At 36.4% G+C, this 18,055-nt stretch overlaps 1 protein-coding gene across 1 annotated transcript in view; it reads right to left on the bottom strand.

Moving 5' to 3' along the window:
• Positions 1 to 17,841, bottom strand: part of LOC108550829 (G-protein coupled receptor Mth) — a 57,599-nt gene extending 39,758 nt beyond the window's left edge. The window contains exons 1-2 of the mRNA XM_017904710.1: positions 15,409 to 17,841; positions 13,684 to 14,061 (exon numbers count right to left, since the gene is read on the bottom strand). Of these exons, the coding sequence (XP_017760199.1) occupies positions 13,684 to 14,061; positions 15,409 to 15,831 (801 nt within the window). The 5' untranslated portion in view covers positions 15,832 to 17,841. The remainder of the gene's footprint in view (positions 1 to 13,683; positions 14,062 to 15,408) is intronic.
• Positions 17,842 to 18,055: the final 214 nt, after the last annotated feature.

Below are 18,055 nucleotides of genomic sequence, written 5' to 3'. Positions count from 1 at the left end.
ACAGCGTGTTTGCATCCTCATAGTTGATTAACTCCAATGACGCTCCCATCATCACAGTGACCACTATTATCCGAAGATGGTGACGAAGATCATCGGTCACTATCTTCTGTGATTAACACGTCAAGTGCCACGTCGGTCCTCAGGAACCGGCACAGACTAGGATCAGAAGGTGCTAACTTTTGGTGTTAAATTCTTCGCCATCTTTGGACTTAACGTTTGAGAATTTCTGTTATAACAATTGGTACAGTACTTCCGAGTTTTATAAACACTTCGCTCGCCGCCAGTGGCCCATTTGACGGCTGAATCTGGGCCGGTAAACAAAACGGGCTGAGCACTTAACGTATTAAAGGAGAATCAGCGGAGAATTAGTCGTGAGGATGTAAACACGCTGTGTCCAAACGGTAGGCGTCAATGCATGGTAAACAGACCAGACTGATGCTCGAAAACAGTCGAAATACGAGCCGAAAAGTAAATACGTGTGATATAGTCAGTTTTACGCGATACTACTATCATGGAAGTAAATTCTAATCCTTTTTCCTTTTATAAATATTATAAATATATTATATTTTGATAGATGACAGCTTCAAAACTATATTTAGAAAAATCTTCCGTCCACGAGTCTGATTCGTGATATTCATGTTCGGGCCGACTTTCTGTCCACGTGTCTGATTCGTGATATTCACGTTTGGTCCAATACCTTCATCACGAGTCAGACTCGTCAAAATACGAGAAGGGGTTAAACGAGACGGGAAGAACGTCTTTCCGTGGAGTTCGTTATCCGTGGTGAAAGCTTCGCGTTATAGAGCACGAGCCATAAAGCTCAAATATCAAATCCTGGACCGGCGTCTTCCGCTTCCGGATATCGAGCGGGTGTATCGAAGCATATACTGCAAAATAGCTGAGCAAGCGACACGTCCTAGGCCAGGAATGAAAAATAAAATTTACTCGTGCAAAATGTCGCATAAAACCGGTCGGGACAGGTTTTCCGGTAAAATAAGGTGGCCGTCGAAGTAATTCTGGAAAGTTGGTCGCGTGTCGCTTCTCGACACGTCGATCTCATTTAAATAATGCCGCGAAAACGCGAGATCCATTGTCGTTCGACGATTCCGAATTTTGTCAAACACGCTTTCCGTTGTGAATACGTTTTCCTCTATTTTCTGCTAACAAAATTTAATCAGAAACGTGGAATTTCGAAAGTGATCGGAAATTTCGATGTAGGAAAATGTAACGAGGAATCGTTAGGATTTTGGGAAGGTGGAAAAATGTTGGAAGAAAAAGGAGGAAAATTAAATGAGAAATATTTGATTAATATAACGCTGCGAGTGAAATGTGTTCGAAAGAAATTAATACACGCACAGATATTTAAACCGAATAATCTTTTCCTCCTGTAAAATAAATTTGTATTTTCGCGATATAAAATTACGTATTTGTGATATGTATCTCGGAAACTGGTTCGATAAAAGCTTTGATAACACTAAATACACAATGTTATTGACAAGGGCAGTAAATATCGCGGGTTTGCCTGTACAACACGATGGATCTAGTTAGTACCGAGTTACCTTTCACAGAAATGGTAAACCACCTGTATTTTCCTAAACTGTTGGTACATGTAGATACACTAAATAGACATACATGTTTTTCAATTAACCTGTTTAGTGCGCGCCTGCTTTTATTCCTTCACGCGTTAATTAACGGTTAAATGGTATAATGCATTGCTGAAACTAGTTGCAGCATGCATTGAAATAATTTCATCCCGACGTCGAGGCTTAAGAAACTCCGACATAAATATTCATAATTAAATATCATTTCGATGAGACGTTTTAATTAATTCCGCGAATAATCCACGCTTTTTGTACACATTATGAATAGGTATTCGTAATCCTTTATTGAAAATTTGTTGAGAATTTTCAGAAAATCAATTCTCTGCAAATTATTCATCCAACTAAATTTGCGATATCCTTGCACCTTCGAAATCATTCTCACCGAAATATTTTTTAAATTATTATTAAGTTTTAAATAAGTTTGGAATACTATTATATTATATTTATTATTGTTAAGTTTTAAATAATCGTGTCTAAATTTATTTTCTAATATTCCCGAAGTTGTATTTCTTGAAAAATTATCTATACTTCGTGTCCACCTCGCTTTCTCGGAATAAAAGTGTTGATATCTCGTCACAATTATCGCATGACCAACAGAAAAAGGTAAAATATGTATTCGTCATAGACACCCAATATCAGTCTAAGTTATTTTCCCGGAATAAAAGCACCGATACCCCAGCTAATCGAGTGAACAACACAGAAATTACCGGGACACGCGTCGAAGAAGACGAAAGTGCATAATAGACCGAAAAATGAAGGAAGGATCAATAAAATGGAAGTCGTTTCGTTAGCGAGTCGCGTGGCATCTCGTGAAACAGCGCAGAAAGGCGAATCAGCCGAAAAGTTGCAGGCTCTTCGACACGTTCCGCGCCATGGGATGAGCGGTGTGATTAGGCACGTAGCCAGAATTTTATTTTCAGAAGAAGAGTAATTTTTACGCGGACCGGAAGAGCAGGATGCGAGCCGAGTCCCGCGGTGTTCCGGTTTAATTTCGTAATGAACGAGCGAGTGACCCGGAAAACCCGGGAATCTTTAATCCCCTAAGAGATTGATCGAACGTATTCGAGAAATCGACTTAACGAAATCGAAACGGGGACTGCAAAATACGTTTCTTACGAGAAGATCGCGGATCCCTGAAAGCTGAAATTGAATGACGAAAGTGAAACTCGAAACGTTCCTTTGAAATTCCTGGATTTATGATCCCGAGTCGGACGTCTGTTTCTCGTTTTGCCGGAAATTTCGGCAACCGACTGCGGAACATAATTTGTCGGGACTTAAAAGAGAACGCGAGGAAGCTCGGCTAATTCACCTATCGGTTTCGTTCGTGAGTGACTATGCTGACAGGAACATAGTGGAACTTTATTTGCTTTAAACGAGTTTCCAAATTTTCCTAGTTAACTCTTTGTGGCACAGGATTTCGGATAATAAAATAGACGCATGTTGCACAGAAATTTTATTGCGTTTTAAATGAAGCAAAATTGGTATAGAATTAATTTTTATAAAAATTACCTTACTTTTACGATTTTTCATATAAAACTGGGAAAAAGAGATTGTCGCAATAAATCTTCCGTTTGCAACAATCGATGAACCTGTACTGGCATGTTGAATGCTGCCAACACGAACGAATACGTTTATAACATTTGTCGAAGGTATTACCAACTCCTTTACGTAAGTAAGACGAAATATAAACCTATGTGCATGTAGCTATTGCAATATTTCCAGGTGGAATTAAAAATGTCCCAGCATGTATTACGGTGCATCAGAAAGGTGGAACACTTTTAATCCCAGCATGCCCCAAAGAGATATGGAGAATATATGTAGGATGTTTTTAAGATTCCAAAGTGAGTGCATAGCAACAATTGGGCCTTCCTCGAAGATGAGGGATAATAAATAGCGACCTGGAGTTCGGCTCCAGCGTTTAGGGTGATATTTGAAGTGGGTGTGGAGGAACAAATATCCTCGTGCAAGGATTGCATGTGTTTAGGGGTTATATCGAAAAGAACTTATCCACGGAATCGGTTGAAGAATATGTATTTATTCGCATTACTGTGCATCAAAAAGGTGGGACACTTAATCCCAGCGTGCCCCAAAGATTTAATCGCATTGATACTATATAGAAGTACTAATCCAGTCAAAATGACTAATTTCGAAATTTTTCTTTTTGCGATTACTAAAAATACCCGTCTTTAAAAAAATTACTCTTCTTGCGATAGAACTGTAATTAATATATTGACTCATCTCCGCCGTACCGCTAAAATTAGTATAATTTATGCCCACACTGTGTTTAGGTACCTATTAAAGATCGGTAGTTCTAGTAGTTCTAGTAGATTTACATTAGAAATACCAAACTTGCCAAAGTGACTGCTCTCAGAATTTTCCTTTTCGCCATTACGAAAAACATATATTTGCTGTTAAAAAATTAACGTGATTCGTGTTAAGATAAGAAAGAACAGAGAGTTAAGATGATTGAAGTATTCATGAACTGGCCTGTGTTTGTAACCTTATTTAATTGACGTTGTTATTTTATTATTATTTTATAGATGAGAGGGATAAAACTGAGGAATTATATCGAGGAAAATAATTTTGATTACTTGGAAAATTGGAAAATATAGTTCAGTGAATTTAATAAAAATATTGGAACTCGAAATTCGTAATTGTCTCCGGAACTTTAATTCTTTAGAAATAAGTTTTGCTTTAGTTGACAGGATAATAGGCAAACACTATAATGCATATTATAAGACATATTGCTAATTAAATGTAAACTAATTTTGTAGACTCGTTAACAAGCGATACAAGGTAAACGATATCCGTGTCACGATATTTTTCGCTTTAAAGAGAAACCAATTAAACGAAAGCAGCCATTAAAAGTCCATTACACTCGAACAACAAGGTAAATTAAATATCCATTATGATCTAACGCGACGTGATTATTAATCTGAATCTTCGATCCATCAATGAAATGTCTTAGCACAAATCGATTCAATATTTTACTATAATTCAATTCACAAATTATAATTATCAAGTAGTCGATTTAAAGACATTCTAATAATATTTTAATTCTATTAAAAATTATAATTATCAAATAGTCGATCTAAAGAAATTCTAATAGTATTTTAATTCCATTAAAAAAATCACAATTAAATAATAATAAAATAATCAAATAGTCGATGTAAAAAAATCCTAGTAGTATTTTTATTCCAACAAAAATTATAATATATGACATATTTAATATATATTTATTTGAATACTGTATTTACAGTACTTGTACGAATAGATCGTGTGAAACTAGTAATTTTAATTAATCTGGTAATTTTAAAACTACTAGTTTCAGTGATAATTCTAAAAATGCTTTAAAATCGTTCGAAGATGCTCTTAATATCAACTTTCATTGAAGCAGGAACGTTATACGTATATATTAATTAAAATACAAACGGAATTGATTTATTTCCAATTAATATTTAATCAATTTCACTATGCAAAATGTAAGCACGTTGTAACTCCAGTTTCAGTAGTTCTAATTTTAAACACCAAATAGGGAGACCAAAATTACCAAGGAAAACATACTATCATCCTCTATGTGATCGTCTCCCCTACAAGGAAAGTACACAATCTACAGATTGTTTAATAAATATAGACCGGAAACGAATATACACAAATATGAATGAGAAAGAGGGTACACGTTCTACAAATTGTGAATGTAAACCAGAAACGAGGAGGTAAAGAAAACATGGAGAGACCATGGCAAGTAGCACCCTCGACTTTCCCATGAAAGATTGAGAGGAAAGGGGTTAAAAATGAAAGCATTTGGCGCCTGGCCTCGTGGTAACCCTGGACGCGTTAACACGCGTGGCTGTGTAACGGTGTTTATTATAAACTATCCTAAGTACCTACTACATCCGCGTGCGTGACATCATCGCACGCAGACGAGTTGCAAGAGGAAATCCCGTACGTTCCTCGAATAAACGAAGACGTTGAGCTAAACGGACCAGATCGCGTGAATGGCCACGACGTCGATCGGCTTCCTTGATCTTTGCCCCGATTACGAGAAAAAAGGAAGGTTGAACTAAAATACAAAAATCTCTGTAGCTGACGATTGCGGAATAACTGGTTCGATGGCGTAGGTTGAACGCTTAGTTGAATGGAAATTAGATCAATAATCCTTTTCTGTTTTTAAAACTGCTCTTTCTTATGTTTCGAGAATATCTTTCTGGAAAATTTTAATTTTTCTTTTAGTTTATTTTTATTTCTGTTTTTTTTTCTTTTTTTGGTGATGGAGAAGAATTCGAATTTTGTTATCAATTATACCTAATGTAAATTAGGTAATAGGAGATTAAGTTTGACACAGAAGTAGAAGTAGTATTTCAAAACGAAGAGTTCTACTTTCATATTATGTCAACATGTTGACTGTCATTGTGGTCATCAGTGACCGACGCTTGTCTCCACAGCCAGGGGCCATGGTGGTCATCGATATCCAGCAATACTAATTCTCTAAATTTATATTTTTTTTTTTTATGCTAACCAATTTTTAATTATTTGAACAACGTAAATAAATAAAGAACTTTGAATAGCAAACATTAATAATTGGCACTATTTTCTTTTTTTTTGCCATATTGTTTAATAATTTATCATTATACCGTAAGAATAATGGAAATTTTATCGTGACCTCCTGAGCATACCATATAAAATATGTGTGGTAGTCAAAATGTTAAAATACTTGCTATTTCCTTTGTTGCAAAAGAGGATAAAAGTTTTCGAATGTCTCCCTTTCTTAGAAAAAAGAAATTTTTTACCCCGACTTATTCACACATATCGTGCTCGTTAATTAATATCCTTTCGCATAAAGTAATAGCACGAAGTCGACAAATCGTGGAATTTTTGTAAACGACTATTACAAAGCGAAAAATTAAAATAGGCTAGAATACAGACTTTCAAATATCTCGAAATTTGAAAGAAAGCAGGTCCGTAGCGTTCAAACCACGACTTTGTTTACTCCTTTTCTCTGAAGGAAACCCTATGTAAGAAAGGCATAAATCAATTTAAAAATTTAGCTTCGTGTCTCATGCTCTTTTTATAGTTTCACGTGTCCCATCTGGTGGAACAGAGATCATTTTACCGACAAAAACTGTCAACTTCTGTCTATTGCGAATGCAATTCATATTTATCTACATAATCTACCTCACGGATACGACTCACAGGCATAAATCGGGGGATTAATCATTGAAGTGTTGCATTTAGATAGTTATATGGAGTTTCATTTATCGCATATTTTATAATCTAGCCGTGACAAGTGTGAGGTTTGCACGTGATGCATGTTAATTAACACGTCAACTTCGTTTCCTGTAATTAACTTGACCTTCCTCAGTTATTACACTAGTACTATTGTACTATTTATTGTACGTGCTAAATTATGCTAGTATGCATAAAAAAGTAACAAAGTAAAGGAGCAATTTTTCGTGTTGAAAGTATTTGTCAATAGTAAATAATATACTATTAGTATACTATTTTACTAATAGTAGAGAAATAATTAATGCTAATAGTATAGTATACTAATATACTATTGTAATAGTGGTAATATATAGTAATAGTAATAGTAATAGTAATAGTGATAGTGATAGTACAGTAATAGTAATAATACTATAATATGCTATAGTAATAGTAATAATAGTATTACTAGTATACTATTAGTATTAATAGTAAGTCCTTCTTTTCTTATACATGAAAATTTATGCTATTTCCATAAAAAACTTGTCGATGAAGTTAATCAAACGTGTTTTAATGGGAAAACAATTTATCGATAATATTACTATACTATTAAATTTACATCTATATAATTCGATGGAATTTTCCTTTTTCGTGTATGAAAACTTAGATTGATTTAACGTTCGATATACCGATAATGCATGGGAACTTTATTTTCCGTAGTTCCATCGACAACTCTCGCGTTTTTACTCGGGTTACAGGAATGACGTCGATGGTAGAATAATTCATCCCTGAATCGAGTTATTCGATACTGAAAGTATATTGATCATAAATTTCCGATCGTCTCGTTCACTTATGTAACTGTTATGGTTTAAATATAGAGTGGGAAAGGCGATAAAAATTACCATCTGACCGTATTCACCTATGTACTTTATAGTAGCTACTTATCTCTGTACAGGACTATTAAATTTTCCAACAGAAATAAAAATAAGCGATGTCCGGTGCACGTGTCAGTCGTCTAGAATATTTTAAAAGATAGTTGTTTTTAACTTTTAAAACGCGCCAGAGCACAAGCGAAATTCCGGGAAGAATAGTTGGAAAGTTGAGAAAGAATATTTAAGGATTAACTGCTGTACCTTGGTACAAGGAACGTGAAAATATGATTAAACAAAGTAAATGGCATACTTCAAACTTTTGCTAAGAAAATGGTGAAACTCGTAATTTTAATTTACCCATATAAAAAGATTTTAGATAATTTGAACTATTTTCTCCTTCAATGCAAAGCGTTCTCGACGTTAAATTAAAATTTTCATTTTTATAAATTTAGATTTATAAAATTTAATCTTCCTGAAAACACACGAGTTCCCAACGAATAAATAAATCGTTTGATTCTAAATTTAATAAGAATAAATAAATATTCATCAACGATATAAATGGATTTTATTAATGACAGTCACGCGTTGTACAATAGTAATTTTCAAATAACCGCGTGCAGTGGAAACAAAATACGATTAGGTGTATAATTCTTTATCAACAAAATAAACGGTTAATCTGTATCAACTGGAATCACGGGTTTACACTCATTATCGGATTCTACGTCGTGTCCAAAGTGTCGCAGCAGTACGACCAAAACGTGGAAACGAATACAAATTCGTTAATAATCATCGTTTGAAGTTAGGAATAAAACAACTTGCCATGCAACGAGCATTGCGTAAAATTTACAACAGCTTCGAGCCGGCGCAGTCCCATCGAGACACGATGCACATGAAATATTTTCATTACTCCGAGTAACAAGCGAAAATGCTGCTTAACAAAAAAAAAAAAAAAAAAAAAAAAAGAGTGAAAATAGAGAAAATATCGTTATTAATAGTATCATTGTAAACAAGACGTAATCTCTTAATTTAGTCTCGCTTCTTTAAATTAAAGCTACGTATGATAATCGTGCGTGCTTAAATTCTATGGAAAAACAAATTCTAAGTAGGACATGAGCCGTTCACTGCACAAATCGATTAACTCCACTTTTTGAAAAATCTTAAATTTAAGTGTCAAAACACTTGGTATAGTCATAACTTTTTATATTTATAATAACTTTCCCTGATATTTAAGATTAACACCATTAAACGACAAAAATTTTTGGCCACTAAATAATAAATAATTTATTTCAGAGGTCACTTTGATCACCTCCGTACTCTAATGCAAATCGTTGCAATAATGCAACTCAAATGCGCTAGCAAGCCGTGAATGATAACGATGAATTTTTTAGTGCCGTCCTATCAGAATTTAAGTAAAATTTAGTAAAATTTAAATTTATTACTTTTTCCACTTGCCAAATCGATTAACTCTTCCAGTAACATAAAAATGGTAACATTACTAACGATTACCTTTTGGCTATTTCTTCTTATAAATTTTATATACCGTTAGATGAAAGTTACATTTGTATTTATGGATTCTACAATATTTATTTCGATTTAAATTATAAAGAGAATTTTAAAAAACAATAGACATTATTTCACTGCATTTCTCCACTTTCTGTTTTATGGAGTTAATCAATTTGTGCAGTGAACGGCTCATATAAAAGTATAGATCTACTTTTAACCTAAAACTCACTGGTCTCGAGATGTTAATCATATAAATTTTCTCAGATTTACACACGTATTTTTAATGAAAATTTTTATATTGATATCTTTACGACAATCAAACTTGGAATAGAAGAATCGAATGGCCAAAAGAGAATATCCTGGGAAAAAGGAATTTTAACCCTTTACACTCGGCGATTTTTTCGTTACAAAAGGATTCGAAGACTTTCTGCTATAAAGTCGACGATATTTTTAAAAGAGTAAATAAGAAATGTACAAATTTACACGTAGAATTATTTTACTTCGATATTCCATACCGTGGAAATATAAGTTGCGTTATTTTGGAGCTTGATTAAATCTCGACTGAGGCTTGCCTCTCGAGTGCAAAGGGTTAACACGAGCATACATTGATCCTTTTTTATTCGCAATTCGTTATTTCCACGAATTTAACCGAAAAAATGTAAACATTGTCATCCGGATCCCGTCTTCGCGTGAGAGAAAACGGATAAGGTCGATATTATCCTTCCTGCAACGACGAGATTTTTCTCAGCATTTTTCGTTTACTTTTTCCTTAAAATAGCGTCGAGTTGAAGTAATGGAAATAATGGTAACAAAATCGGGGGCATATCGTAGACGATATCGAACTCGCGCGTCGTTTCGCCCAAAATATTCCCATTTCCCGCGCGATCCTTTCTCGTCCGTTAAATATATAACAGTTTCTAGGAAAGCTTAGTTTTCCCCGGCACTTCTACGCAGGCGAACAAGAATTTTAACTCTGGTATGGAAAACACACGGTGTTCGGTTGTCAGCGTTTCCCGTTTCGTTTATATTTCGGTCACCAAGCAGCTAAAAAGGAGGAAAAGGATAGGACAGCGATTATGGAACCTGCTGTTCCGCTATTCGCATCCTTTTCTTAAAATACTTGTTTCTTTCTACCTCCTTTTCTACTAATTTAAAGCCGGGCAATTTAATTTAGTTGCCAAATAGTTAAATAAATAAACCCATTTTGACGAGTAAAAAGAAATTTCTATCAATATCCCTTTAAAACTCAAATTAATACGTAATACGTACTTACATATTCTTCAAATTACGTGATGTTCGGAATAAAATTTTTTCCTTATCGCCGATCTTGTTTGTTTTTGTTGATACGCCTTGCAGATCGGCTTCTGGTAAATATGCAGTTTAGTGGCTTTGCTCTAAACGCGTCTTTTAGATTGAGGGAGCTTGAAAAAGTAATGTGCTTTTACTAGTTTTTGACAAAAAACATAAAATTGTTAAAAACTGCAGAATACGTGGGTCCATCCTTTGGAATTGTAAATACGTGGTGATCCATTGATACCGATCTGACACGTCCACGGCACACGTACAGACGGAGTCAATGCGGTGGTGTGAACAATTTTTGCAAATATCTCGGAAATTAAGGCCAAGCTGTAATTATTGTTCAGATAAAAGGTGTTCAGAACCTCGTCCTCTACAACATGTTCAAAAATCTTAGAGATCGACTCACGTATTCGGCAGTTTTTAGCAATTTTATGTTATTTGTCAAAAGAAACTAGTAACTTTTTCAAGCTCCCCCGATCTATATTTCTTATTGAAGCATAAATAAAGCTTTTTGTGAAAAAACCGGAATAAAAAACGCGTTTAGGGCAAAGCCATTAAACTGGATATTTACCCGGCTTCTTTCAGCTTCGTAGAACATTCGATAATGCGATTATGTGATTCTCAGAAGAGTTTTTCTCCGCGTCTGCCAAAAGAGAAGAATGGTGCTAATGTTTACCCAAGTGTCACTTGTTAAACGATCGAAATAAATATCCCCGGGTCGCTGGTGTGTATTGGAAGGAATGTAAATAGAAAGGACATTAATCGAATCAACAGAAGAAATTAATTGTATTATCAGACGAGCTCTAAGCGATATTACGTCGCGGCGAGCAACGACGCAGGACAGATAGGAATATCGAAATTGACACGCCCATAGCTGATAGCGGTATCTTTGTAAATGGGATGGGATTGAAATAAATGTAGCAAAAGCCGACGTAGTTAAACGAGAAGATACGTCACGTAAATAAACATGCACTCAGTAAAGTATATAGCTGGCCATCCACGGGGTTTGTTTCTCTTCGCGTAACAAAATGGCTTTTCCCCCCGCCAATTCCCAAGATCCTCCGACCAATTTATTTCCCCGCCGACCTCCATTGTTAGAAGTTGTGACAAGGAATAAAATGGTAAGCAACGCAAAAAGTCGAGAACGGAATCGTTCTATCGAATAAGTTGAAGAAAATCTTACAACAGCAAGGAAACGCAACGAAATCGATACATCCAATCGGATCCTAAATAAACTAATTGTAAGTCATCGTTCGTCGATAAAGTAAATCAACAACCAACGTCCATTATTCTCTTTCTGTATTCCGATCTTAGATACCTGGTATCTTTTTAAAATAAATTTGTCTTCCTAAACCCTCGTAATAAACAATTACTGTGCCTAACTAGAGTAATTTTAAGGTTAGTCGAAGTAAGTGGACGTCTAAAATGGAGTCCAGGAAATTTTCTGTAATTTCTGTGTAATAATGAACAAAATTGCAAAAGAATCATCCTAAATTTTTTGAAACCAGATAGAAAGGAAATTTCTGTTATAACATTGGAAATAAAATAACGCTAATTATGCCAACTTCTGAAAATTTTCTACATATAAAATGGCTGATTATTTATTCTTCGCATTTTTATGACACATGTCAAGATTTGATCAAAAATAAGTAATCAAAGATTATTTAAAAACGTTATAATTTTAACAGTAACGTTTGTTCAAATTATGCACGAACAAGATGGCCGCCAGCGAAGTCCTAGATACAACAAAATATCCATAGTTCTGACTCATAATCGTGAAAATATGTAACGTAAAAGAAACAAGGCTCTGTTATGCAAATAACAAATATTTGCATAAATAACATAATCTTAATCAGGTTGTAACTCTGAACTACATAGGCGTAAGGAAATATGGAATGTTTGAAAAATTAATGCAGATTTCTGGGTAAACGGACACACTTCGCGGAGTTGATGACACTTTTTCCAGGGATGGAATACGAACGCGAAAGACATTCAACGAATTAGCTGGGTGAAATTTCATAGTATCCCTCGTTAATACCTGGATCTTCGGGGAAATTAAGAATTGAAGACGGCATGGAAATTGACCTCGTCGAATTCAGTCGGGTTCGTGCCATTTTAACCGGTTAAGTTTAATTTACTGCGAATCGCGTGGAATAAGGAAGATGGAGATTCTCTCTAGAACTACGACGTTAAGTTTTTCACTTTTTTTCTTCTGTCGAGTCTGAACGGTATAAATTCTCGAATTGCACGGGAAAAGATTTCTTCTCGGCGCCCGTAATTTAGAGTGATCGATGATAAGTTGCGGAACGACAGTGTATGTGGCCCTTCATCGTGAAATGTTTCCTCTGGTGCCGGTTGATAAACTGTGAATCAAGGTTGTTTTCGCTTTCGATATTTCTGTAATACGACAAAGATTACAGCAACAGGAATTCCGAATAATTTTTCTTCGACACGGTCAGAGTTTCATTTGACTTTCAAAAGCAGATCAAAGATATTACTTTTTTAATTAATTGGAAAAGAAGAAGTGCCTTTTCTCATAAAATTATTGAAATTAAACATCGCGAAGGTCACTTTTGTGATATAAAATTTTATACAGATGAACAAGACGTTGAAATGATTTTATGTTTTCCTCGAAACACGTTGAAATACGTTGAAGTTAAATTTGGCTCGATTTATTTGTTACGTCGCGTGAAAATTATTTTCCGCTCCACGTTTTCATCTAAAATTGTGTCAAATAATCTCGTTTATCATTTTTTCATACGAATACTTCCTTGTTTTTTAGTATAATACGACAGTCTGTCGTAATTTGTAAAACTCGGAATTCCTCAAACGATATTTCATAAGTCATGAATTACATAACTCGGATTAAATTCTTCTACCCACGAGTATGTAAGTACCCAGCAGCGTTGAATTTTAAAAAATTTCTACGAAAAATTCACCTTCGTCTCCCATTATCTCTCGCTTTAAATTATCTTTAAAAGCTAATTAAAATGTAAAGCAGGTTAAAAGAAAATTCTTATGAAATACCTATCGATTCTCAACATTCCCCGTAACATTAATTCCCCATTAATTATAATTTAAGAATTAAAAAAAAATTCTCTAATTTGCGAAACCAAAAATTTTAGACTTAAAAATATTCGAGTTAATCGTGGATCGAAAGTCGCGAATTTACCTTAATTTCTCGTCAAATTGAAGCAGGTGCTCACCTGTAAAGTGCCATTCTTGAAAGTGATGTCTTTTGCCTCGACCTCATAAGTGAAGATCGCTCCTGAACACCTTGGCGTGCCTCTGTGGACGTTCAGAAAATCGAATTCCCTCAATCCTTCCGGTAATAACGACAAAATGTCGGAGCCTTGCGAATAATCATCGGAAATGTCCGACATGGAATCACAGCTTCCTGTTTTCACGTTAAAAACAGTGTCATTCGAGCAACATCTTCGCACATCAAAAATTTGCGGCAATGGCGGGGCTTGCGAGTGGGTCGAAAATACTTGATCTCTGTCTTCGTTCGATTTACAATGCACGAGGGTCGGTTCACTCTGGCGAGTGGTTTGATTGTACAGAATTTCGATACAGTACGGTTTCTGTAAATATAGAGGAAGATTTAAGGTTCATTTAATTATTTGAGTACGATTCTAGCTGATCTTATTTCGAGAGAAGCATAATACAGAAGCTATTCACGGATGTGTTCTCGAAACTACGCACAAGGAAACAATATTCTATTTTATGTAATATATGATATACGGTTCACAATATTTAACACGTCCAAAGATTATAAAATTTAGTGTAAACTGCTATTTTTTAAATATTTTTACACTTTGATGAAAAGGTTTAGGATTTTTGGGATCAATTCTCTATAATATATAACTTAGAAATTATACTAATATATTTGTGTATTACAATACTTATATATTTTTAATATTTTTTCACATTTAACTTTTCACGAGAAAGCTTAGGATTTTTAAGATCAATTCTCTATAGTATATGACTTAGAAATTATATACTAATATATTTGTGTACTAGCATACTTTTATTTTTTTAACATTTTTTCACAGTTAACTTTTCATGAGAAAGTTTAGGTTTTCTAGGGTCAATTCTCTATAATATATGATTTAGAAATTATACTAATATATCTGTGTACTTATATTTTTGTCCATACTTATATTTTTTATAATTTATTATATGTGGTTATTACTATACTATTTTACTTTATTATTGCATCATGGTATTGGTTCTTATAATATTGAAAACTAACCTACCTCTATCAGTCATTAGTTTCTGTACTTCTTTTCATAAAGCCAAATTATAATCAACCTTTACTTTTCCTTTCTTTTTTCTTTTCTAATAAACCTATTAAAATTTTTAGCATGAAATTCGCGATACCAAAAGAAGTTCATCGACCTCGAATCTTTTAACCGCAATGTTCCTGCCATCTTCCTAGCAATAATAATCCGAAACGTGTTTAAAAAGGTCGGAGAAGACTATCTACTAAAAACCTTTGACGTAGAAATACTTCGATAAACGATCTTCCCGACCTCGTCCACAATCTCATTATCGAATAATCTTTCTCACGATGCGTCTTCTCTCGAAATCGAACTTTTTACCACACCCGAGAAGCTAGGTTTTCCAAGAAATAATCAAACAAATATATCACGCGGTCTTCCAACAAGCCACTCGAATCCAAACAATTAAACAATCGTTCACACGTGCTGTGAATCATTTCAACGAGCGACTTTCTCATCTCGCGACTCCGTTCGCCGATAAATCTCCGATCCTCCGCCATTATCGAATTAGCGGAACAGGAAACCGTACGTTTCAGCTGATCACAGGTTACAGCTGAAAGGCACCAAGCAAAATGGTAGCAACCAATCAAGACTTCGTATCAGGTAAAAAATTTACCATCGTTGCAAAACCTGTCTGCCCTGACCTACCTGCAGGTAGTCCGTGGGACTCAACCCACGAAGAAACGTCGTGGCGATGTGTTCGGGTTTCTCGCAGCTAGGAATTTCGTAGGTTCTATTATCGTCACTGAGATCGATGGAGAGAAGCTGCGTGGCTGATGGTTCCTCGTCACAGTGGAACTTTGAACTTCCGGAGAAGACTAGGCCAGGTAGGCAACATTTCTGGAATGAAGGCTCACCGACCGACACGGACAGAACCGATAAAAGGATCAGACTTTCCACTATCATCGTGAACGAATTGCACTTCGAATGCCTTAAAACCAATCGACGAATACTTTCACTGATTTCACTGAACATTTCAGGTAGTCGAGGATCGCGCTGTATTTCTTCGCGGATGATCACTGTGGGTCGACTAGTCGAGTCGATTGCCAAAGATGGAATTTCTTTTCTCATTGACAGGATCTTTTTATTCAATGAACACTGGATATATTCATTCAGATAGGTCTCTAAGTAGGTCTCCAGGTAGATTCAAGCGCACCCAAAACTGACACGTTCACGCGAGGTTACTGTGTACCTGGTGAACAGTGGGCATCAGCTGTTCGCTGTCCCTAAGTATCAAACTCTATTGGTCGATCGAAGAATCAACGAACCACGAGTAACGATTAGAGTCAGGACAGTGGTTACCGAGTTCTTCTAAGCTCCGAAGCACTAAGCTCGAGGACTACGTGGCGATTGTTGGAGAGTTTGACTCATTTGAGTCTGATCCCCTTCGTCGACGCATGGATTTTCTCAGAACCGACGACTGAAATTTATTCCACGCTCTACGCAGAATTATTCCATCCAGTGCACTTTTCCTATTTTTATATATCCTCCACCTTCTTCCAGATTTATTCGCTTCTCTTCATGGAGCTCTCTATCCGCTGCCGTATTGACAGTAATCGCATCGTCACATCAGGTTGTGACGGAGACGACGTGTCAATCGCATTGATCTTGATCGCTCCTCGATCGTTTGGCGAGTGTCGCGCTGCGTGAATGGCTCGCTCGTATTTATCGCGATTGTAAATGTCAAAGCGCTAGTCGGAGCTGGCAGCAGGGCCGAGAAAGCAGTAATTAAGGCAAACGTGATAAACGATAGAGCCTAAACGGGGACAGACACTCGGATGGAATAGTCTAGTCGCGTTTGCGTTTACTTTCGACGCGTTTCAGCGACTCTATGGGATTAATAAGGTATTGTTACGGCCGCTGAACGCCTGTCCTGAAGTGCTCGTGATCGATATCGTTGCTCGTCACTCTTCTTCTCCGAGTCCAACTCACCGGTCCCAGCGGTAATCTCCGAGCGATTCAGCATAAGCTGCCTCTGGTCGATTAAATCGTCGCTTCCGTTGCATAATGCAACGCGATGCACGCACGCAGCTGCATCCGGATAATCTCCAGAGGCACACTGGACGATTACAAAGGAGTTATTGCTGGAAATTAGCAGCTTTCGCTGAAAAATGTCCTCGTTTGTGGTCCAGAAGTCGTTGGTTTCAGACAGCTTTACCTTCGACCTTCGTCACTTCTCAGTTATTAAGCTTCCTCGTAGCTCTGTCAATGAAAGGTAGCCTGTCAGTTTCGAGTATTGCGATCGATCTCACAGTTGTGATCCTGTCGTATTTCCCGCTTCTTTTCTTCTTTGAAATAGGGTTGTGTATCAGTTTCGAGTATTGCGATCGATCTCACAGTTGTGATCCTGGCTTTGTATTTCCCGCTTCTTTTCTTCTTTGAAATCCTTCAAAAATTTTACCGGAGTACGAGAATTTTTGAAGATTGGATAACCTTGTGGTGTTAGAGTACAAGCCGAGTATTGTTGATTTTTCTTGAATAGTGGTACTTGTTAACAACAGTGTTTATTTATATTCACCTTCAAAATTCCTGCTCAAAGAATGTTATTCGTTTAATTCGCTGTTCCCGCCGCCTTTTTCAGCCACGATTTCATTCAATTACCGTTTACAGTACTATACAAGGGTGTGAGTTAATTATTCAATTTAAGACTCGCGTTCAATTCACGAACTCAGGTTGGTCGTCCAGCTTTCATTTTCCTTGGCCGCGATATTATTCCATTGCTTCATTTCCCGGCTTTCTTTGCCCTGCAGCTCACAATCTCCGCCACTCTTCGCTCGAATTTATCACCACTTTACACCCTTCTTTACGTCGCACTTTCTTTCCCTCCTAAGTTACGATTATTCCACCACCGCTTAACTCCGGAACGCGAATCTATCGTGCACCCTCCGCCTCGTAATTATTTCCACTTCTTCCGAATTTTTCACTGCGAACACGTTGAGCACCGAACGCGTGGACGCGTTTTCCCAGAGCGATTCGATCTCAACGAAAACAACTTAACCTCGATGATCCTTGTTTTTCCAGATCACACTCCTAGCTGTTCCTCCTAGCGTGATGAATCGATCTAAAAGATCTGCAGGTCCGATCTGCTCAGAACTCCGGTCGAAGTCTCTGTGTCTAACTCGACCTCACGATCTGAGAACACTCGATCTCACTTTCACCCGACTTGACACACTCGCTGACTAGACTCGCTATCTCTCACAGGAAATCCGAGATCCTTCGAATTGGAATTTGCTGGAGTTCACGAGTCCACCGTTTCTCCCGTTTTACTTCGCGAAGTCAAACAAAGGGACACGCC

Source organism: Eufriesea mexicana, unplaced genomic scaffold (genome assembly GCF_001483705.2).
Source record: "Eufriesea mexicana isolate 0111107269 unplaced genomic scaffold, ASM148370v2 scaffold3062, whole genome shotgun sequence".
Taxonomy (NCBI): Eukaryota; Metazoa; Arthropoda; class Insecta; order Hymenoptera; family Apidae; genus Eufriesea; species Eufriesea mexicana.
This window is presented reverse-complemented; position numbering and strand designations above follow the sequence as displayed.